Source organism: Hipposideros armiger, unplaced genomic scaffold (assembly GCF_001890085.2).
Source record: "Hipposideros armiger isolate ML-2016 unplaced genomic scaffold, ASM189008v1 scaffold_13, whole genome shotgun sequence".
In the NCBI taxonomy this organism is placed as follows: Eukaryota; Metazoa; Chordata; class Mammalia; order Chiroptera; family Hipposideridae; genus Hipposideros; species Hipposideros armiger.
In genome coordinates, this window is record NW_017731363.1 from 2,978,553 (window position 1) to 3,002,982 (window position 24,430).

The window sequence follows — 24,430 nt, forward strand, 5'->3', positions numbered from 1 at the left end:
GGCAGCCCAGCTCCAGGTTGAGCTGTTGTTCAGCATCTTAGCTGTGGAGGGCAGTGTCACTGGCCCTCATATGTGGGATCCGAACCGGGGCCCTGCTGCTCAGAGCTGGTGTCCCAAGCCAGTTCTTAACCAATGCGCCACTCAGTTCTTGATTACACCTAATGCTATGGATGATACAACGAGTAGAAGTTCTGAATCCTTTATTTTGATCATGAGAAGCACGAGATACTTTTTATGTGGCAGACATCCCATTTGACCCTCTTCCCCCCCGATCAGCCATAGTTTAGAGCAGCGGTTCTCAACCTTCCTAAGGCCGCGACCCCTTAATACAGTTCCTCATGTTGTGGTGACCCCAACCATAAAATTATTTTCGTTGCTACTCTATAAGTGTAATTTTTCTACTGTTATGAATCGTAATGTAAATCTTTTTGTTTTCCGATGGTCTTAGGCGACCCCTGTGAAAGGGTCGTTCGACCCCCAAAGGGGTCGCCACCCACAGGTTGGGAACCACTGTCTAGACAAACTTATTTCAGTATTGGTTTGGAAAAGAGCAGCAGCTTGGGAGCCAAAGAGAGATGGTTTCTAGTCCCAGCTCTTCCAGTTGCCAGGTGTAGGACTTTGGGAATTCACTTACTTTCTCTTAGTTTCTGTTTCCTTATCTGTAAAGTGGGAGCAATACTTTAATCTTTGGGTTCTGTGATGATGTCATGAATAGAATGCAATTGGCTTAGAGCTTGGCATATGACTGGAGCTCTCTGCAAGAGCCTACAGTCTTGGACAGGAGAAACGATACAGCCACGTAACCCCTTTCCTGCTCTAGGGGATAAAAATGAGACACATAGCCCTATTTCCCATTGTAACCCCTACCATTATCTGTCCTTTCCTTGGGGAGCAGTAACAAAGGGAGGAGAAGACAAGTATGAGGTAAGACAAGCGACTGGCTCCAGAGAAGCAGATAAAATAGTGGAAGAGTGTATTAGTTTTCTACTGTCACATAAAAAATTACCACAAATTTAGCAGCCTAAAACAACACCCATTTATGATCTCACAATTGCTGTGGGTTGGGATTCTGGGCAGAGGTTAACTGGGTCTTATTCTGCTCCAGGTTCCACTAGGCTGCAAGCAAGGGTTTGGCTGGGGCTGAGTTCTATCTGGGGCCCAGGAACCTCTTCTAAGTTCATTGGTTGTTGCCAGAATTCAGTTCCTTGAGGTTGTAGGACTGAGACCGTCAGTTCCCAGAGGCCACCTGCCATTATTTGCCATGTGGCCTTCTCTACAATGTGGTAGATTGTTATTCAAGGCCAACGGGAGAGTGTCTCTGCTTCTCCATGTCTTGTTTTAAGGGCTCAGCTGATTAGACCACATACACCCAGGGTAATTAGCTCCCCTTTGATGAACTCAAAGTCAACTGAGTAGGGATCTTAAAATCCCTCTTGCTAGGTAATGGAACATAATTCACAGATTCTACCTACACTCAAGCGGAGAGGACTATATATGAGAGGGCAGAAATCTTGGGGGGCTATCCTAGAATTCTGCCTACCACAGAGGGACTGCTGGATATCCAAATAAGCAGAGGAAAAACCTTTTTCTTCTCTTTGTATCATTTTTATGAGAAGTAACATTACTGGGAGTACCAATCCTGCTATCTTGCATGGCTCAGCCATGGTGAAATTGTTAAACTGGGAAGAAAGGGGGCAGGGGGAACCTGAAGATGTGGTCAGCCTTTCAATGGCCATGGCACAGCGAGATTATGAATGAGTGGATTCAACTTTCATTGAACTGTTACTTAGGCAAAAGAATAGATTTTTTTAAAGAAGGAAAATGGGATAGTTTTCCCTGGAAGAGCTCCATTAGTGCCTGTCTGTCTGCCTCCAGTGGACATATAATACTAGTTAATGCTCTGTAACCAAAGGACAAAACTGAAAGCAAAGGCATTAAAGAGTTTTGCTTCCCTTCCTTGTCTAAGAGATAAACACTATTGTGGCAACTGATGAGTGAAATGTTCACCTGCCAATGCACAGCAGTAATCCATTATAGCTGCTCAGCAGATGAAGAAAAAGACAGGGAAGAGGTGAGGCTTCCTAGCCCTGAAGGCTGCCATTGTAAGATCTGGTTCTTCCCAGGAACCATGACTTGGCTGTCTACACTTCAACTCATGCATTAGTCTTTGCATCTGTGAATCCACAGTCCTGAGCAGCAGGCAGAGTTGAGGAGCCAGAAACTCAGCACTGGCTTGAGTAAGAGTAAGAATGTGTTTAGGGCATCAGGAAAGCAGAGGTACCAGGAATGCTTTTTTCAAATAACCTGATATTTAATATTTAATAATAAGGAAAGAGAATTTTACTAAACTTCTTGACATTTATTTTATGATATACTAATTTATTCATTAATTTGGGATTACCTACTACAGAAAGGTGAAGATGAAGGTGTGGGGACCATAATCTTTTCGGTGTTTATGGCCTTTAGAGTCTAGAAGTCTTAGACCATCGCTAGGGAATCGTAGATACTAAAACTGGAGGAGTCTCCCAGAGGTCACTTCACCCAACCTTCTGCTTCCAGGTAGAATCACACCTAAACCATTTCCACCCAGAACCAAAGAATGCACATTCCATAAAGGCAAAGATTCTTGTGTATTTCGTTCTGTGCTGTATACCAACACCCAGCACTGTGCCTGGGACATAACAGCTATTTTAGAAAATGTTCCATGAATGTTCCAAAATTCTGCAGTCTCTTCCCTTTCCCTGTGTTGCCCATCTCCTTTCTCTCCCACAGGATCCCAAGGCATCATCAGATAATATTTTTTGTTTCTCAGACTTTCCTGATGATAAAAAATAATCTGGGGCACTTTTCAAATACACAGATTAATGACTAGACCTCTCTATTGGAAGTTCTGGTTCAGGGAGTCAGGTTGGAGCCCAGGAATCTATGTTTTTGACCAACACTTCTGATGAGTTTTTTCTTTAGATCAACATTGAGATAAATAGCAGGAGCTCAGCAATTCTGCACGCAAAGATGGAAGAGCCACAGCCACTTGACCTGATTTCTGAGGAGCTATGAAAAGTTCAACTCTGAGCTTCTTGTCAGTGGTGCTGAGGGAATGAAGGGTTGTAAGAGTCTTCTGGTCTACCCCCTAGTCACCTGGGCCCAGCCCCAAATCCTGGCTCCTGCCTTCCTGAATGGACGGGCCTAGGAGAGGAGGTGCTCAGAAGCCCCCGCCCCCTACTTCTGGGATTGCCCACTGCACTTCTTGAGTCTTCTTTCCACCAGGCAAGCTTTCTGTTCTGTCCCTTCTCCCAGCTGTCACTAGCACATGAATTCAAGCCACCTCTGTTGGGTTTGGTACTGACCTCTGCCCTATTTGGGTGGGAGTTGACTTCTATATCCAGGGAAAGGCTGACTTTTTAGTCAATCCTCGTCACTGAACCAGAGTATGCCTCCAAGGGTGGCTAAGTAAAGCCTCTATTTTCAGCACGACTCTCTACTTTACACATTACTTTACACATGAGAGGAAGAAAGCTCTGATCCAGATAGGGCCCACCCATTCTACCCCAAGGCCTCCCATGCCTCATCTGAGACAGGAAGAGGTGGGCTTCTCCCCTAGCAATTCCTCTTAGGTTTTATTGTCCCCAGGACTTGGTGACTCCTGATTGGTTCACCAAACACTTATGGTTTCCAAGGAAAGGATTGAGGTTATAGAGTAACTAAAGAAAGAAAAGTTGGGGCCGGCCGAGTGGCGCGGTGGTTAAGAACTCGCTTGGGATGCCAGAGGACCCCGGTTCAGATCCCACATATGAGGGCCAGTGACACTGCCCTCAACAGCTAAGATGCTGAACAACAGCTCAACCTGGAACTGGGCTGCCGTGAGTTGCCGGCGATGGTGTAGGCTGCAGCCCCTGTGGCAGTGGGTTGCCATGGGCTACTGTGTGTAGCCAGCAGCCGCAGTGAGCAGCCAGCAGCCACAGTGAGCGGCTGTCCAGAAGCCGGTGACTGATCTGCCTCACCTGGGAAGAGCGCAATGATGGTGCCAACTTGGGCCAGTGAAGCAACATCCTCCACAACTAGACTGAAGAACAAAAAGGACAGCAACTTGTCTGTTCCTCTTCCCCCAATTCCCCAGCACTGTTCCCATCCCCCCAATTCCCCAATAAAAATCTTTAAAAAAAAAAAAGAAAAGAAAGAAAGAAAAGTTGCTGCCTTCATTTGTGGCCCTGTAGAACTCTCCCCTAAAAGTACTCTACCCTACCCAGGAAGTTAATCCTGGGATCTCTAACTCTTGGGCTTGAATTCTTCTTGGAGATTAAAAATCAAAGAAGGATAAATCTAGGTCAAAGGGAGTAATCTGCTCTGTGGCTGAAGGTGAGGGAATATAACAGACTATTTATGGTTATGATTGTCCAGTTCAGTAGCCACCTATGACTATTTAAATTTTAAAAAAGTAAAAAGTACTTAATAACCAATGTGGCTAGTGTCTACCATGTTGGACGGCACAACTGTAGAGCATTTCATCATCAGAAAATTTCTACTGGACATCACTGTTTTGGAGGCATGGTGCTGTCCCTTTGATCCTGTCCATGTGATGTTTCTTTAGCATATTTGGAAATATATCTTTGTTTGTATTGGTGCTCCTTCTGGGTAGCGTGCATTATTCTAGGAAAACATACTACTGAAGACTACATTAGAAAACAAATGCAAACCCAAAAATAACTGCCATATATGCAGTAATTGGGGGGGGTGTAGATTAATTACCAAAAGGTTGCATTTTTCCCAGTTTTATTTCTTCTATTCCTCTTCTACAAAAGTGCCCTCCTTTCTTTTTCATTTGCCTTTCTGCTCTATCTGTAGAGGATTTTATTCTAGGTAAGGCTTCCCAGACAAAGTGAAATGGGAGACCAGACCTCAGAAAGAAAAGGATCAGAGAGAAGCCAAAAGGCAGTTTAGGGCACAGAAATAAACAGTTGGGTAGAACGCCCCCAAATCATACACTTGGAAAAAGATGAAAAGGAGCAGAAAGAGCCAATGAGACTGGGAGGAGCAGAGTGAGCCCTGGGGGTCTGGTCTGGACAGTGGGTCTGCAGGGTAAGGCAGACTGAGCCAGTGCTCACCATTTCCAAGGCTGGCGGGCTGCTCAGGGGCCCAGGAGTGCCTCTGTGCAATAATATCCTAATCACAGTCCTGCTTAGGAACAGCTCCTTCCATAAGAGTTTGCCTTCACCTTATGAGTGATTTCCATCCTAAGCTCAGTGTGTACATGCAGAAGACATAGTGAGTCAAATGCTGTGTTTTGGGGAAGGAGGCCTCCTTCCCTGATCTCTTGGATGAGTTGCAACGACCATGTTCTTCTCCTCACCAGCACTGTCTGTGGTTTTCCTCCCTTAACACCCATCGCCCATGTAATGGGATCTTTAATGCTTGCGTTCTCTCCTTGGTGAAACTAGGGAAGCTGAGCAATGCTTTGAAACATAGCAGGCAATGGAGTTGGCAGGTGGATGGGAGGATAAGGTTAAATAGTAAGGGTTGGGGGCCAGGGGTCATAGGAAACAGAAAGCAGGGCAAGTGAGGGGCAGAGTTCAGGTAGGCATCATGAGCAGGTGTGCAGCACTATAGTTCTGAGGCCCTGCAGACAGAAGATGGAAGCGGAGGCCACCTTTGGGACTCATCCCTGAGGCTTTTCTCTGCTTCCTGGGAAGACAGGGCCCCCACCCCACCCCCTAGCATGGCTGGCCGGTGGCTTGTCCAGGGTGATGAGCGACTGTGTCAGAGAGAGTGTGAAGTAAAGGTGTAGAAAGGAAGTTATTTGGTCACAGTCAGAGAGAGGTTGGTGCCCTGGGGTCTCCCATTCCTTTGCTTGAGGGCAAAGGTTGTCCCCCTCTGCAGTGTAAACTTCAAACCTTTCTCCAGCCGTGAGTTCCCAGTGTGATGCAGCAGTCTGGACTTCCACTCCGCCCAGACTTCGCCCCTGTCCCCCTCCCTACCCCAGAGTCTGCCAAACACACAGTTTAGAGCTCCTGATGTGTAATGCCCTGTTTCCCTTTGTCTTGCAGCCGTCTCCAACCTGGACATCGAGAGTAAGTTAAGTGTGTACTACCGCGCGCCGTGGCACCAGCAGAGAAACATCTTCCTCCCAGCCACCAGGCCACCCTGTGTGGAGGAGCTACACCGCCACGCTCGGCAGAGCCTGCAAGCCCTGCGCAGAGGTGACTGATACTGGGCTTGGGGGGCTTTTCGGGGAGACAACTTGGAGCTTATCCCATCCAGGGGTGGTTCTCTGTGCCATCAGTCCCACCCTGTCCCTCTGTTATAGCAAATACTTTGAAACACTCCCTTTTCTACCCTGAATGAAATTCATGGGCAATATAACCTACTATGCACATAATTAAAAGTAGCATGATGGTCTAAATATGATAATAATGACAATTTAAAAGGAAGATTATTTATAATAATAATATTTACAATATGCAAATGACCGAGCCCAACAGCACTAGAAGACATAAAGAAGCATTCAGATGTTTGCACCTATCTAAAGTGGGTTTGCATTAAATAAGGACAATCAGAGGCCATTCTGAGGAAAAATGGAGGCACGAAGGAGGCGAGGGGCAGGAGGACACACCATGAAAACTGGTGCATTCAGAGTATATTAAACATGAGCCAAATAATAAAATGAACAACCTTGGATTATAATGCAAAGGGAATTAGGTTTGATTCAGAAATAGCTTCTAGACTTTTCCCTTATGAGAAATTCCGGTGGGATATTTGTGGGACCTGGGGCCCTCTGGGACTGTCCTGTGCATTGCAGGATGGCTGTCATCCTTGGCTCCCACCCAATCATCTAACAACCAGACCCCCCCCATGGGGCTCTTCTGCTCCTGCCGAGCACCCGGGATCTGCTCCATTCTACAGCAGAGCACGTGGAGGCCTGAAACTTGTTCAGGGTCACACAGAGCAGGTTGGGTACAGTGGCAAGATCCTGATGCAGGCCTCCAGCCCCCCAGCCAGAGCTCTTTTTCTCCCCACCATGGATTGTGTTCTAGGGAAATCACTATTTCTATTTCTCTTATAGTCCTGAGAAAGCCAGAGAGGCACATAGCAGTCAAGGTGGAAGAGAGCAGTCCTTTCTTATGCTGATTACCTTTCAGTGCCTTAAAACCATTCTAATTAGGACAAGGAGATGAAAAACTGGCATCATCCTTTCAGGGCCCCCTAAATTGTGTGTCAGAAGTTGCCCTGCCAGCTGTTTTGGCCTTTAGATGGTTGCTGTGGAGACAGATGGTGTCTATACATTCAATGTCTTTGTTCCAAATACCTCTGTGCTCCTTTAAGGAATAGTATTTTGCAAATGTATTAAAATTCAAATAGACTCTTTGAATGTTGCTATCAAGATGGGGAAATAAAGTGACAAATGTTGTTTTCAGTTGATTTTCTTCCACATGTGTATGACTTCTCCGTTTTCCCCTATCACTAGTCTTTTTCCCCTTTAATGAAAGAGCTAACCTACTAATATCCCTAATGTAGTTGTTCCTAAAAATTCCCCTTGGTTATTAGTAGCAGATACTATGACATGTATAGTGAAGAGTGACAATCAGTATCCTCTATAATAGAAGTATCTCTGGCATTCTTATTATTCACTTCGATGTTATAGTTAGCTAAACTATACCGAACTTTTAGTGCTAGCCACCTTCCGGAAATCTTCCTTAACATTCTCACCATTGCTTTGCAACCTGGATTAGGCACCATTCCCATAATATCCTGTGCCTCCTCCCATCATGCCACTTATTATTATAACTCAACATTTGTGGGCCGATCTTCCACCATTCATCCATGAGCAACTCAACGGCAAGGATATCTTATTAATTTGTTTGTTCTAAGCCCTTAGCATGAACCTGACATATAATAGGTCCTCAATGAATGTTTGTGCAACTGAATCAAATTCTGCAGAAAACAGGTTGAGCATGGAGGGCACAGAATGACGACAGAGGAATCTGATCATTCTAACTAAATACTTTCCCTGATCCCATCATTAGAGAGCTTGAGTAACATTAGCCCTTTAGCCATAATTATTTTTATCCCTTTATTATTATTCATAAGTCATCCTTGATTAGATTTTTCCAGATTCAACCAGATAACATTAAGCTGCTCCTAAGCTATCACATTTCACTGTGTTGTCAGGTTTGGACTTAATGCCAGAACTGAAGAATAGCAAATGCCAATATCAATTTTCTCCGAACTTCCTCCTGGGGGCTGAGAGAGGGATATGGGGCTTCCTGGGGTTTGGAAGGAAGACCCTGGAGCTGCATCTTACCTCCACAGACTGGCTGGCTTTGTGCTTGTCTCAATAGCAAATCTTGGGTGTAGTAGTTTTAATAGCACTGCAGAGAGCCATAAACAGGAATTATAGGCATCGTAGAATTAAAAACATGCAGTGTAGAATTAAAATTAGAAAGTGACTTTTTTTTTAACCTTGTCCAAGAAACATACTAGCTTAGCAGTGCATCCGTGAGAATACCACTTCTGCCATCTGGTGGCCAAGACTAATACTGACCCATCAGACCACAACCTGGCTCAGCAAATGCCGCAGTGAGCTTCCCTGTAGGTTCTCTATTTGGCCAGCTGGAATGCCCTGGCTTCCACCAGAAGGGAGTGGATAATGAAGCACAGACAAGCGAGGCTGTGGTGGCAGCAGCTCTGTGCTCCTTTTAGAGATGAGGCTATAAGGTGGAAGCTGGGGGACTGAGATTAGAACCTAGAAATTGGCTGTCTTCAAGATCTGCTCAGTAGCAAGCAAACCCCTCAACAAAGTGTAGTGAGGGCCAGGCATTGTGCTAAACTTGGGATTGAGAGAACAGTAATGTATGGTCCCTGTGCCCACAAGGGATTTCTGGTTTAGTGAGGGAGACAACGAGTAACCAGGTGATTTCAACATAGTGATATGGGGGCTCAGGGGAAAGGCAGTAATCGTGAAATGGAGCTTTAGGGAGGGCTCCCCAGAGGAAGTAGACCTCAGTGGATTTCAAGTTATGGAGAATCTGATTCCTCTTTTTTCTCTTGTTTCTTAGCAATTCTTTCTGCTCAGAGCCAATGATGGCTTTAAGTGATGCCATTGTTTATGTTTCTAAGACTAGGAGAGAGAGATTACCAGATGGATATAAAGAGATATATTTTATATTTCCTTGACTTCAAGTTTCAGAGCTGGGGTCTAAGTTCCATTGGTCGAAGGTAATAAGAACCAAGAGTCTACTTCAGTGTCAGGCTCTAGTAAACCTATCTTCTCCCCACCCCACCACCAGAAAAAAAGCATTATTAGGGAGCCATTAATCTAGCCTGCCTACTGTTGGCCGAGGGTGAATGAAAGGGATAGATTTAAGAACGTGTGGGAGGAGAGCAATGGAATGGGAAATTAAGTTGATGTCTCCCTCCAGACTCCGCCTTTCCTTCCACCTTTTCCTAACCAGTGACACCTGTATTCTAGTCTTTGTTATGAATTTAAGAATGTCAGAGCTTTTCCTTCCACTGCCCGTTTATTAAAAAAAAAAAGCCCACTGTTTGCTTGCAGAGAAAAGTGAGGGTGGCACCAGAGGTAGGCACTTTAACAAGGAAGACATTGATCCCAAAAAGTCTTCCTGATAAACATTGGTTGTGGAGTCAGGTTAGCAAAGACTACCTACACGATGATGAGGACTTTTTTTCTGGTTGTGAATGGGAATCAACATTTGTCTAAAAAATCCCAACCAGGGACCGGCTGGGTGGCACGTTGGTTAAGAGCTTGCTTGGGATGCTAGCTCTGAGCAGCAGGACCCCAGTTCAGATCCCACATGGCCAGTGACGATGTGCCCTCTATAGCTAAGATGGTGAACAACAGCTCCACCTGGAGCTGGGCTACCGTGAGTCGCTGGCCACGGCGCAGGCTGCAGTGGGCTGCCGTGAGCTACTGTGAGTGGCCAGCAGCCGGTGTGAGCTGCTATGAGCGGCTGTCCAATGGCCGGCGAGTGACTGCCTCACCTGGGAAGAGCGCAATGATCATACCAACATGGGTCAGTGAAGCGACGTCCTCCACAACTAGACTGAAGAACAAAAGGACAGCAACTTGTCTGTTCCCCTTCCCCGATTCCCCAACGCTGTTCCCTTCCCTCAATTCCCCAATAAAAATCTTTAAAAAAAAAACTCCAAGCAAAGGAAGATGAGGAACACTAGCACGTTTTCTTGCCACAGACGAAGTCGGCAGTTCAAGCAGGGAGGCCCACAGAGAGGCAAATCAGACATGATCAGAAATCTGAAAAATCGAGAGTGCCTGGGTACCAGTTTAGAGCACAGCACACTGACTTCAGCAAAGAGGGATGGGGCCAGCATTGGGGAGGCAGGTGGAAACAGGCAATAGGACCTAGGAAGGACCTAACAGCGACAGCACCAGCCACACAGCTGCTGAGAAAGGTAGGGATATGGAGTGCATCCTGATGTGAAAAGACTAGCCTTTAATGAAAGCATTAATTCGTTTTTCCTTTCAGTCACTCAACAAACATTTATTGAGAACCTAGTATGTCTCAAGCATGGAAGGGCACTGGGTTCAAAAGCTAAATAAAATACAGTCTTTGTCCTCTTTCGAGTGAAAGAAGCAGACACATAGATGAGTTTTATCAATACAATGATGAGATGAAATGGGCATTGGGCATTATCGGGTCTTTGAAGAAAGGGCTTCTGACGTCACCTGAGAGGGTCAGTGTAGTTGCTTTCATTTCCTAATATGGGTAAAAGAGTAAGTAGTGCTTATGAGCTGCCAAATATTTTATATTCTGTATTATCGACAATCAAAGAATTAGAATGTGATAAAATACATGTATGCTTATGATCAAATACTATCAAACCCAAGCAGTCTTGCTCTGAGGAGTGAGAATGTGAGTTAGGGCCTTACAGTCCCTACAAGTCAAGTACTGGTCAAGAGTAGGGCTCTGGGGCCAAGTGTGTACCCCTGAGAGGTCGGCAGTGACTTAGCCTCCCTGAGCCTGTTAGAGCATCTACAAAAGAGGGATGGTGTCAGTACCTACTTCATACAGTTGTTGAGATCATGCTAAGAGTTTTAGCAAAGCATCTCTGACACGTAGCAATTGCTCAGTAACTATTGGGCATCATAATTATTACTGATGTGCTGAATAATGGTCATTTTAAGTAATAGAAGGGCAGCTCAAGAAATCTGCGAAACTTTGTACCTTGGTCATGAGGGGGTCACGAGATTTCAGGCCTGAATACAGGCTGGATTTTGGCAGGTGGGGTGGCTTTTGGTGTGGCCAGTGTGTTGAGCTGATGTGCGTTAGCGCCACTGTAACACCCAGGAAGCTAAATTGTGCTCTTGGTGTAGCAGTGATTGTTACTATGAAGTCAGGACCACTGTATCCCACACATGGAAATGCCTTGGCTATATTTTCAAGTCAGACAACTGTTGTCATTGGGATTCCATTCCGTTCTCTAGGAGCCTAGGATTTCAAAGCCCTCTGAGTGTTGTGGGTGACGGGGCTTAGATGGCTGCAATGGTGTGCTGGTCACAAGCTCTCTAAACAAACAAAAATTAATAAAGTCAATAAACAAAAGCCCTGACATGTGGCTCTCTCAAATATCTTACCATACTCCCACCATGGCCTGTTTCAAGCTACCAACAGTTTAAAACTTGGCTTGCAAAATTCCTGAAACACGTAACACCTAGCACCCCTAAGCCTGTATGAGCTGGCTCCGGAACCCCCTGAATGGCTGTGAGAATTTGTCCCTGGTACTTCCCGGTGGATCTGGCATGTCTGGGCCTACTGTTCACTCCAGCATGATCTCAGCACATCTTCCATCATTGTTCTCGATTTTTTTTTTTTTTGCTCATGTTGTTTTGAAATGAGGCATGCTGAGAAATATACTGCTTTTTCCCAACTGAAGAGTGAGCCATGTTGTACAAAGATTATGAGATGGACCCAATGAAATGTAGTTGTCCAGCTTCATATTAATATAAAGTGGAAGTTTAGTTTGGAACCATTTTGAAAATCTTATTTGGTATACAATTGAACTAGATTAGCAAAACCTCACTTTTCCCCAGCCTTTTACTCATCCTCCCAAGGGGACAAGACAAATTGAAAATGCCAAGCCTGTTTCTGTATTATTGCTTTTTCTGCCCCTAGATCATCGGAGCCGGAGTGATCGCCGGGAGCAGAGAGCCGCTGTCCCCCTTTCTGTAGTGGCTCCCCCACTGCCGGCCTACCCCCCAGCTCACAGCCAGAGGAGGCGTGAAGTTAAGGACCGTCACTTCTTAACGGTGAGTTTGGTGGCCAACTGGCAGCCCTGTCCTTGCTCATCAGGAAGCACGTGTGGATCCTGGGAGTCAGTTTCCCTCCTCCTAGTGAAGGAGGCTGGGCCGCCTGAGAGAGCTAATCATGGGCATTTGAGAACCACTTACTCTTTTCTTCTTGCATTCCTGAAATGAATGCCTCTTTTTGGAATAGAGTGGGGATACAGATATATATATATATATCTGGGAATCAGGGAAAAAACTTGCTTCAAATCCTGGTTCTTCTGCACACAAGCTGAAAATTTAGGGCAGATTACTTACCCTCAGTTCCCTCATCTGTAATATGGGGATATTAATGGTACCTAGCTTATTGTGTTTGAAGGTTAAATGAGATAAGGCATGGAAAGAACTTAGCACAGTGCCTGGCACAGAGTAAAACCTCAATAAATGTTAGCTTCTATGACCACTACTGTCATTCCTAGTCAGGTGATAGCTTGGCTGCCTCTGGGGTGAGCTGGAAAAGAACTTAAGTGATGTGGAAATTTTCCATTTGAAGACACCTCATCTCATCATGTCATGCTTCCCCACTCTATAATGGAGGCTAGTTCTTCAGGGTAACCAATTTCCAGAGTGATGGCGTCACTGCCAGTAATTTCAGCCTTGTCTGGGTGGGTGTGGCCATAACTTAGCCCAAGCCCCAAGTAGGGCTCACAGATGATGAAGCTGAGCCCAGCTCAGAACAGCTGCAAACAATATTACCAGCCAGTGCAAACACCATCTCCCAGATGTGCCTTCTGGGGCCTCAGTGGGGACAAGTGAGCACTCTGTGCCTCTGAACTGAGCATCATTGAAGTGAGGGGCTGTGTTTGCTGTCACCAAATCAGCCCATCCTGCCTGTCCAAATGGCTGGACCCCTGCTCTCTTGTCATTGTATTTTGAGGCCCAAAGTCTAAAGAAGTTACAACAGTGTGGTTACACGTTAAGGTTTTTATTTGAAATTAAATTCGTTATGTATGACTATATACCCTGTATTCTTATGGCTTTTACAATATGCAAAATAGATGCAAATTATTTGGGTCCCATGATGCCAAACAGCCAGATGAACAGATGTCATGTAAATGAATCTGCATGATATAACATATCCAGATAAAATAGGGAACGATGTTGGACAATACATAGACATTTTTCTACTTGTGGCTGGATGGTAGGCTTCATGTCCTTCAGGCTCATCAAGTGCCCACTGAGTGCCATGTCATACTCACTGCATTGCTGTAGTGCAGCTCAGGGATAAGAAGAGAAGGTAAGAGCTTCTTAGGGCTTTCTAGGTCTTTATATAGAGCAGTTACACATGCTAGTGATTTGCCATAAAAGTCTCTGCTCAACAAAAGTTCATATTAAGCTCAAATCTGCTTGCTGAAGCATTTGCTCTTAATGAGGCACTTTCTGCATAAAATGCTAAAAATATTTTCCCATTCATTATACATGGTTTGTGGCTCATTAAGTTGGTTTTCTTAGGGGTGGAGGGGTTGAGGTGGGAGAGAAGAATGTTGAGCATTTACAGAAATGACATAAAAATATTACCCATTGTCATTTTCTGCATAATTTTTAATAACAAATGTCTAAATACCAAGGTAAAACTATAGGAAAAGGCTTAAAATAATGAATAGCAATGAGGGTGCTTCATTTACCCAACAAACATCAATAAAGGAAAAGTCTAGATTGTACTTATGTAAACTTCAGAAACTTGACCCATCTCAAATGATGATACTTAGTATTTCTAAGTAAGTTGGGAAATTTTAACTCTCGTTTGTTCAACTGAGTTTGGGTCACCAGGTTCACTGAAAGATTTTTCATTTGAGTTACATCCCTCAGACCTTATGCAGGAAGTTTACAAGGGCTTAGTATATTGCTATAAGAGAAAAAAAAACCGCTGCAGGTACAGGGACAGGAAATTTGCAGCCAAACTGCTAGATAGACATTTTGTTAGACAGCAACTCTCCTTTCATCTATGAGACTTTAGGCAAGCCATGTTTTCCTCCTTTATAAAAGCATGTACAATGAGATGCTGCTGTACAATCTTCTACAATGCTGCAAACTGTTATGCTATACTTTGGTCATTAATGGCATCGACTCTGAAGCAAGCTGCCTGGATACGAATACCAGCTCCGCTGTTTACTAGTTGTGTGACCCTGGGCAACATAATCATTTCAGTATCTCAGGGATAATATAGCTAGTGCCTCATAAGTTTGGAACAAAGACTGAATGTGTTAATACATGTAAACAGTACCTGATACATAATAAGCACGCACTATGTATTAGGCATCATCATCATTATTATTATTAGCCAATCAAGTCCCTGTGATATAGTGATTATATCATGGGTCTTAACTAGGTTTAAATTCCAGCTCTAACAACTTTTTGGTTGTGTGATTTGGAAAAAGATATTATATCTGAGTCCCAGTTTCTTTATCTGCAAAATGGGGATGATAATTTCAATTTTACAAAGTTGTTAAGAAGACTTAATACAATGATATGTAAATATGATTAAACTGTGTCTGAAAGTGCCCAGAGCAGTGCCTAAAACACATGAATATCTGAATCTATACTCATAATCACTTATAATAAAATTCTTACCCTTACATGGAAAGCCTATAATGTCTATCATATATAAGACTGGAGGAAGTATAAGTTTTCATACCCTTTCTAGAGGGCAATTTGTCAACGTTTATCAAAACTATAAAATATTCATACCCTTTGATCTAGCAAGTCTATGTCCAGAAATTTATCCCAAGGCAATAACAAGAGTATATGCAAAGATTTATTCACTAAGATGTTCTTCAAAACACTGTTTACAATAGGAAAAATAATTGCAAATATCCTAAAAATCGACCAATAGACTTCATTAGTTTAATTCATTAGTTTAATGAATTCTGATGTAGTCATAGGATAGAATACAATATCAAAAATAGTGTTATAGAGGAATATAATGACATAGAACATGTATATGTTTTATCACCAGGGATTTTTGTGTGTGTGTGGAGGGCAGTGTCACCGGCCCTCATATGTGGGATCTGAACCGGGGCCCTCTGGTGTCCCAAGCCAGCTCTTAACCATCACGCTACTCGGCCGGCCCTCACCAGGGATTTTTAAACAGTGTAGAGTGTAATCTCAAAAACATATCTATGAGTGTGTATGTGAGTATGTATACACACAGGCATAGGGAAAAAGGCTAGGAGGCTATATATGAGCGGTTCCCAGACTGTGTGAAGTACCCAGGGGCATTGTTGTGAAATCATAAGGGTACATTGGGATATTTAAATTTTTTAAGGAATGCAGTGTCATCTGTCTGGTGACATCTGGTAATGGCTCTAAAGTAGCCTCATAGCTCTTATAAGTGGAAAGAGGGGATGCTCAGTTTCTTGACATTTGATTTATATCAAAAGTTCTCCAAGGGGAACTCACAGGAAACTGACCAGCCCATTTAGCTTAAAAGCCTCTGTCAGTTGAAAATTCAAGGGGTGTCTCCTAACCGAAGCCCACCTGGGAGTACTCCCTAATCAAAGGTGGCAATCTGAGTGATTTCCGGCCCAAATGGTTTTCCAGAGGAATTCTACTAAGCCTTCAAAGTCCAGATAATCCCAGTGCTCTACAAACTGTGTCAGAGTATTGAAAATGAAGTAGAACTCTCCCCATTTCTTTTATGAACCTTTTATAAAGTTTTGATACCTAATCCTGATAGAGACAGGAAGGAAGGAAGGGGGAGAGGGAGGGAGGAAGACTACAGACCAATATTATTCATGATTATTGATGCAAAAATACTAAATTAAACGTTAGCAAACAGAATACAATACCACATTAAAAATTAATATACCATGACTAAGTGGGATTTATTCGAGGAATGGAAGGTTGGTTTAACATAGGAAATCTGTTAGTATCATATACCATATTAATAGATCTAAGGGGGGACAATCCACATCATTATCTTCATAATGCTGGAAAGGCTTTAAATAAAACTCAATGCCTATTCTTCATGAAAACACTCAAGAAAATAGGAATTGAGTGGTACTTCATTAACATGAAAAAATATATATACCTTAGTCCTAAAGCTAGTATCTTACTTAATGAGGAAACACTATAGGCATTTCCACTAAAATCAAGAACAAGGCAGATATGCTCACCATCTCTGCTATAATTAGCATTGTACTAGAGGTATTAATCAATGCAACTAGACAAAATAAATCAGTTACAGGCATAAGAACTGGTAAAGAAGAAGTAAACCTATATCTACTTGCAGATGATATGATACTATATCAGAAAAATCCTAGAGAATGAATGATAAAACTGACTCAAACAATAAAAGAATTGAGCAAGGTAGCAGGATATAAACACACAAAAATAAAAATCCTTCATTTACACAAATGATGGACAAGTAGTAGACCTAGAGGTAGAGAAAAGTCCATTTACAGCAATAACAAAGAAGATTAAATACTTAGGAATTAATTTACCAGAAATGTACAAAAGCAAATGAGAAAAATGTTAAAGCATTCCTAAAAGACACAAAATTATATTTTCTCAAATGGAAGGACATCCCCTGTTCTTTAATAGAATGATTTAGCATTATAAACAACTCAGTTCTCTCTAAGTTAATTTATACATTTAACACAATCCCAATCAAAATACCAGTAAACTTTTAAAAAATGGGTTTAGACCCACTGATATGAAAGTTCTTATGGAAAAACAAACATACAAGAATAGCCAGGAAAATACTGAAAAAGGAAACCTACAAGGGGTGACTAGCCCTACCAGACATTAAAATATCTTTAAAACCTTTATCATTACAACAGTGTGGTACTGGCACGTGAATAGGCAAATATACCAGTAGAATAGGACAAAAACTCCGGAAATCAACCCAAGTATATATGAAACCATTAAATATGATAAAGGCAGTATCTCAAAACACTGAGGCAAAAGATGGAGGATTTTTTTTAATGATTCTGCAACAACTAGGTAGCTACTTGGTAAAAGAAAAAAATGATCAGAGTTTCTCAGGCTCAGCATTACTGACATTTTTGGTCAGATAATTCTTTGCTGTGGGACCGTCCTGGACACTGTAGGATGTTTGGCAGCATCCTTGGCCTCTATCCACTAGATGCCAGGAGTACTCTTCCTCCTAGTTTTGACAACCCAAAATGTCTCCAGATACTGCCAAATGTCCCCTAGGGGGACAGAATCGCCCCCGGTTGAGAACCATTTAATTAGATCCATATTTCACAATCTACACAAGATTAAACTCCAAATGGACCAGGGACCTAAACATACAAAATGAAATGATACAAGTACTAAAAGAAAATAGGGGTGAATTATTCTTTGACCTCATTCCAGGAAAAGGCTTTCTAACTGTAACTCAAAATACAGAGGCAATAAAAGATTGATAAATTTGAACAGTGAATATGTCTGTATGCTCCAACACCATAAACAAAGTAAAAAAAAAACAAACCACAACCCAAAAAGGGAGAAAAATCCGTGCAACATATATCACAGGAAAAGGACTAATTTTACCAATGATAAATACCTCTTAAAAATTGAGGGACAAAGAAAGGAGCAAAAACCTGGTAGAAAAATGGGAGAAAAACCTTGAACAGACAGTAAAAAAATAATAATAATAATAAATAAAAATGTTTCTTAAACTTAAGAAAAATTGTTCAAACTCATTCATAGTTAGAGAAATGCAAAGAACACTGAGATACCATTAATCACCTATTAGAATGGCAAAAATTAAATATGGCAACATATTCTGCTGGTGAAACTGGGGGAAAACACGTACTCACATACAGTGCCGATGGAAATGCAAACTTAGTACAACCTATCTGGAAGAGAATTTGATGGTATCTAAAAATACCACATATGCATTTACTTTTTGCCCTAGCAATCCTACTAAACATACATTTCCAATAACACTAAAGGTTATTTATTGCAGCGTTGTTTGTCATTACAAGATATTGGAAACAACCAAGGTGCCTATACTTAGATGGATGTATTTGAGAGGTATTTATCCAATAGTAATATTAGCCTTTTTTCTGTGGTATATGTACATGTCATGGTGGAATAAACTGCAGGACAACCACACAATGGAGTACTATGCAGCTGTAAACAATGAGGAAGATCTTTATGAACTAATACGGAGTGATTTCCAGGATATTGCTTAAGTGAAAAAGGCAAAGCTCAAAAGAGTATCTGTAATGTGCTACACTTCCTGTTAGAAAGAAGGGTATATAAGAATATATACAAGTATCCATTAATTTGCGTAAAAGAAATAGTCAATTCTGCTATAACACAACATAAGCATCCCTAAAAATCTCCACACTATGCAAAATTACACAATAAAAATCAAAGGGTTTATGAAGAAAACAGAGCACAACACTCCAATAAACTAATTCCAACAGAGAGAGAGAGAGAAAGAGAGAGAGAGAGAGAGAGAGAGAGAGAGAGAGAGAGAGAGAGAGAGAGAAGAACCTAATTAAGAAACCAGTAGCATAATTTTATACCTGTTAAATGGTTACGAAATACATAGCACAATAAATGTGTCCCTTTACCTCGAAAAAGCCCTGATGGTTGCTTCTGGAGCAGGCATCAGGAGGAATGCAGCTTGTGAGTTACTCTCAAGGGGTGGGAAGAGGGCTCCCTGAAATCAGAGGGAAGGTTGTAGCCCCAGGTGTGGATGGGTGTGGCTCCTAACACACAAGGTAAACCCAGGGAGCTTGGAGATGTTTGAGGTGTGTGCATGCTGTGTATCCTTACACACCTCAGGTCAGCTGGGTACAGTGTCTGTGTTCAGCTAGAGTTTCTCATGCATGAAATCCTGCAATAGCAAATGCGAAATTCACGTTACGCTTAAATTGTTCTCTAAGATGTCAATCGCGTTGGAACAAATTCACTTTTTCAAAACAAGCATTATAGCAAAACTGACAGTACAGGAAGGATAAACCAGAAACTAATGAGATTGGTTTACCAACAGGGCGTGGGTGGGAATGGGACAGAAAGAATGGGGGATGGGAAGGAAGTGGTAGGATCAAGGGAGAGTGACGCTTCTCTGAATACATTTTTTTGGGTAGCTCTGCCTCTTAGAACCCAGGTAATGTTTCACACACCTCCCTTCCAGTAAATAAATAACACCAACCAGAATGTGAGGAGAGCCCAAAATGAAAACCGAAAAATAACAAATAAACCTATCTGTATTACAAATCAGTATCATAACCACACTGAAGGAGGTGGGGAAGAAAATAGCTAACCTAAGTAACTTTGGAAGGAAGTATTTTTGTTGTGTTTTACTAACACCAATATTTATTGATGGGTTGATGAATATAATTTTAAATAGAACAATAAACTGTGGATTAAAGCAGTTTGCTACACCTCCAAAAGTGGGAAAAGCTATAAGCTTAGAAACTTTAAATATTCAAGCCAAAGAGCCTCTGAGGTACTGAATAGATAAGTATCAGACAATTTTTCCCTTTTATACAATTCCCATATTACATTAATTGATCACAAAGCCAGAATGATATTTCACACAGAATTCCCCATTTGTTTATACTTGAGCCATCCCACCTGGCTACTCCTGTTTGCCACTCCTTTCCTTTCCCTTTGCAGTGGTATTCTTTAGCCATTGCCTTCCTAAAGAATTGTGTGCACATCTTCCTTCCCAAGCAAGGAAGCCAGCAAGCAAGGAATTAGTCAGAAAGTCAGCTACAGGCAGATATATGAATGAATAGACGTAGACAGACATGAGGATGGCAACAGCCTGATTCAGTGAGGTCGAAACTAAGCTGACGTTGGCAAAGAAGCTGCTCTGGCTCACTTAAAGGTCTATAAGGCCACCTCAGGTTGTGCCACCACTGCCAGGCCCTGTGTTTTCTAAAAGATTAGCTGTGGTCTATGCCAGGAGGAATCCAGTGTGACCAGGCAGCTAATGTGACAATACAATCAATGCTTTGGATCTCTACTGGGAGCTGACCCTGGCTCCCAGCATAGTCATTTGACAAAACCTTCAGGATACTGAACACGATCTTTAAATCTCGTGGAGAGGTAAGTTAGGCATCTCTGGAACTCTAATCTTTCTACTTGGAAATATGAAGTAAATAACATCCAAGGGCATGCAGCACTGAGGCATAAACCATGCTACAGTGGTGGGAATATAGGAGGCATATAAGGTGCCCAGCTTCCTTGTCTAAAAAGCCATGAGAAAGTCCCCAAACATATTGTCAGAACAGCCATTCTGGTGGTGACAGTGCCCCAAAGCTGAGCAAACCTGCAGGCATAAGGCTATTTTCTGAAGAACCAACACTGCACTGATAAGACTAGCCATAAAGGTACTCTATGTGTGGGGATTCAGAGGCCAGAGGTCAGGGACCATGGACAAGTTACCTAGACTTCACTTGACAGCTTTCACCTTTCAGGAAGAACATCTCCATCCAACAGCCGTTTGACTGCAGGAGACAAAAGAGATGGTGACATTCTTCTGAGAGTAGTGTTGGTTCCCAAGCAGCTCCTGGGGAGACAACACCCCAGAGGCTCATTTATGAGTAAAGGTAAAAACTGCCAGACCACAGAACCATCTTGTCCAGTTAGACATATATTTAACAGGCATAGTTTGTGGTGTCAGGTAGAACAGAGGGGATTTTGAGACATAATGCAAAGCAGGAAGACTAAAAGATGAAGTGAATAGTAGGTTAGATGACAGAGAAGCAGGAAGCAAAGGCCATACGGGAAAGGTTGAAGGGGGAAAGGCAGCTTGGCTTCAGTCTGTATCCAGTGAAAGAGCTCGCTTGGTTGCTTCTTGGCATGAGTCCCTCTCTCCATTTCGGAGACTGGATGAACATGTGGCATTCATCAGTATAACTGGAGGAGATGACACTTATAAATGGGGAACTGGTGAATGGATACTGAAGAGAAATATAATGGGTGTGCCATTCTGTAATGCCCTGATTACACCAAAGGCAGGTTTGCGTTGACAGAGCTCACATGGGGGTGACATGTGGAATATGGGGAGAAAGGGGATGATAGGGTAAAGGTGGGGCTGGTAGACAGGAAAACTCTCAATTTGTAGTTCTTAAATACTAGAGAGCAAGGAACAGTTTGGCTTCAGCCTTTTAGTCAAGAAATCAGATGCTCATTTTCTACTCTATATCCACCTTCTCCAAAACCTTAACAAACTCTGTGAAAGATATGATACCGTCTCCATCCTGATTAACCTCCTGGATGGTCCTGTCTGTGATGCTGTTCAGTTGCTCATCTGAGATATTCACTCCCACCACCATGCATAACACCTGGAACAGCTCATCACGGGAGATCTCTTCATCTTTATCCAAATCATATGATCGAAAAGCAAAGTACAGTTTGCTGTTTGGGTTGTTGAGTGCTTCTGGTCCATTCTTCTTTGCTTTTTGCACTGTCTTTAGTGGGTCGGAAATGAGCCAAAGTTTTTATAAATCCACGGATGTTGACCTCATTGTCTCCTTCTGGAAAGAAGGCACCAATGAGCTGCTCCCCCAGTGGGTTGATGACAAGTTTTGGAATCCCTTGAAAATCTTGGCTGAGGGCCCCGTTCTCACCTTTGTCCACATTGGGGAGCCGACTATAGACGGGGGTGAGCTGATTGTGGGAAAAGCTAGTCTCCTTCTTGAGCCCCTTGAGCTCTTCCCTCCTCAGTTTTGTGGAGGCCCAAGACCCCACCCCCAAGCAGGACCTCCTCAGGAAGCAATTATGCTGGAAGAAACAGCATAAAGCTAAAGACAAAAGGAATTGTAGACAAATAGTGTACTCTAGTTGGTAAATGTGTTCTTCACAAGGGAATGAGTTAGAAATTCATCTACTTTATGTGAGAACTAGGATGGAGCACATAAATATGTTGTGGATAATGACAGTTTGTCACTGTTGGAGAAAGGAGTTACAAGTAAAGAAAGGGGGATATCTAGAATGAGTCCTATGGTATTGGATTAGAATCTAAAGTATGAGTATAAAGTCATACATATATTCACACACACACATAGCTACACACACATACATGTATATGTAGATAGATAGGCATACAATAAATATGGGTATATGTACATGTATGAGTATACAAACATATATTTCCTAGCTCTGTCATCTGAGAGGGCCTTACCAGCAATGACACTCTGGTAACATTGAGCACCTCTAGTGCCCAAACGTTTCTAAATATTCTCTAATCAAATAAACCAGGCTCTTTGGAGAAATTATTTATTCCAAGGCTCAGTCAGGGAAAACAAATAATCCTAGATTATCCTGAGATGCCGCAAAGCAAGAAAGTGCTCAAAAAAAAAATAAAATAAATAACAGGGCATGTCAAGGGCACAGGAGCCGATTTGAAGGAGCTCCCAATGGCCAAATCTGGGACACTTAAATGATAGTAATAGATTATAACACAGAGAATAAAATAAATACTGATATTAAGTAAATTGATAAGTAAATAAATCCATGGAGTTGGAGTAGCTCTTCCTTAGAGAAGAATTCTAATTAATAAATGTAGAAGTATTGATGGGAATTTTAAGAATCACCATTAGCCAAATATGACAGTAACAATTTTTGCAGGCAATAATCATCAATGGAGGCTAAAATTAGTTGGATAAAATTTTGTTAAGAAACAGGATATTTGCATAAGTCTCAAAGTTTCTCCCTGCAAGATACTTTATTGATAACAGAGAAAATAGTAACTTGGTAGCTGCAGAAACCTGGCGGGCACCATCAAAGTTAAACATCACCAGTACTAGGACATGCCTATATATGAACCTCCTAATACAATACATTGAAATGACACTAATGTGAGATTCTTGCCAAAAGTGTGTAACCTCAATCTAATCATGAGAAAACATCAGACAACCCCAAATGTAGGGACATTGTAGAAAATAATTGGCCAGCACTCTTCAAAAGTGACAAGGTCATAAAAGGCAAAGATTGAGGAACAGTTACAAATTGGAAGAGACTAAGGAGATTTGACAACTAAATGCAATATGGGATCCTAGACCAGAAAAGTACATCAGCAGGAAAACTAGCAAAATCCAAATAAAGTTAATAGATTAGTTAATGGTATTTTCAGTGTTCATTTCCCGGTTTCCACAATTGTACTATGGTTATGCAACATGTTAACATTAGGAAAAGCTAGATAAAGAGTATATGGGAACTCTCGCTACTATTTTTGCAGCTTCTCTGTAAGTATAACTATTTCAAAACAGAAAGATACACACACACACACACACACACACACACACANCACTATGCAAAATTACACAATAAAAATCAAAGGGTTTATGAAGAAAACAGAGCACAACACTCCAATAAACTAATTCCAACAGAGAGAGAGAGAAAAAGAGAGAGAGAGAGAGAGAGAGAGAGAGAGAGAGAGAGAGAGAGAGAGAGAAGAACCTAATTAAGAAACCAGTAGCATAATTTTATACCTGTTAAATGGTTACGAAATACATAGCACAATAAATGTGTCCCTTTACCTCGAAAAAGCCCTGATGGTTGCTTCTGGAGCAGGCATCAGGAGGAATGCAGCTTGTGAGTTACTCTCAAGGGGTGGGAAGAGGGCTCCCTGAAATCAGAGGGAAGGTTGTAGCCCCAGGTGTGGATGGGTGTGGCTCCTAACACACAAGGTAAACCCAGGGAGCTTGGAGATGTTTGAGGTGTGTGCATGCTGTGTATCCTTACACACCTCAGGTCAGCTGGGTACAGTGTCTGTGTTCAGCTAGAGTTTCTCATGCATGAAATCCTGCAATAGCAAATGCGAAATTCACGTTACGCTTAAATTGTTCTCTAAGATGTCAATCGCGTTGGAACAAATTCACTTTTTCAAAACAAGCATTATAGCAAAACTGACAGTACAGGAAGGATAAACCAGAAACTAATGAGATTGGTTTACCAACAGGGCGTGGGTGGGAATGGGACAGAAAGAATGGGGGATGGGAAGGAAGTGGTAGGATCAAGGGAGAGTGACGCTTCTCTGAATACATTTTTTTGGGTAGCTCTGCCTCTTAGAACCCAGGTAATGTTTCACACACCTCCCTTCCAGTAAATAAATAACACCAACCAGAATGTGAGGAGAGCCCAAAATGAAAACCGAAAAATAACAAATAAACCTATCTGTATTACAAATCAGTATCATAACCA

General features: G+C 42.3%; 1 protein-coding gene and 1 pseudogene across 4 annotated transcripts in view; one reads left to right on the forward strand and one right to left on the reverse strand.

The window, feature by feature from the left end:
* The window catches only part of NHS (NHS actin remodeling regulator), a 353,602-nt gene that overhangs the window by 296,373 nt on the left and 32,799 nt on the right, over positions 1 to 24,430 (forward strand). For all 4 annotated transcript variants that reach the window (XM_019666690.1, XM_019666701.1, XM_019666721.1 and 1 more), the window contains exons 2-3: positions 6,042 to 6,194; positions 12,144 to 12,277. In XM_019666690.1, coding sequence (XP_019522235.1) covers positions 6,042 to 6,194; positions 12,144 to 12,277 — 287 coding nt within the window. The remainder of the gene's footprint in view (positions 1 to 6,041; positions 6,195 to 12,143; positions 12,278 to 24,430) is intronic.
* Positions 21,394 to 22,090, reverse strand: LOC109395176 (calcineurin B homologous protein 1 pseudogene; annotated as a pseudogene).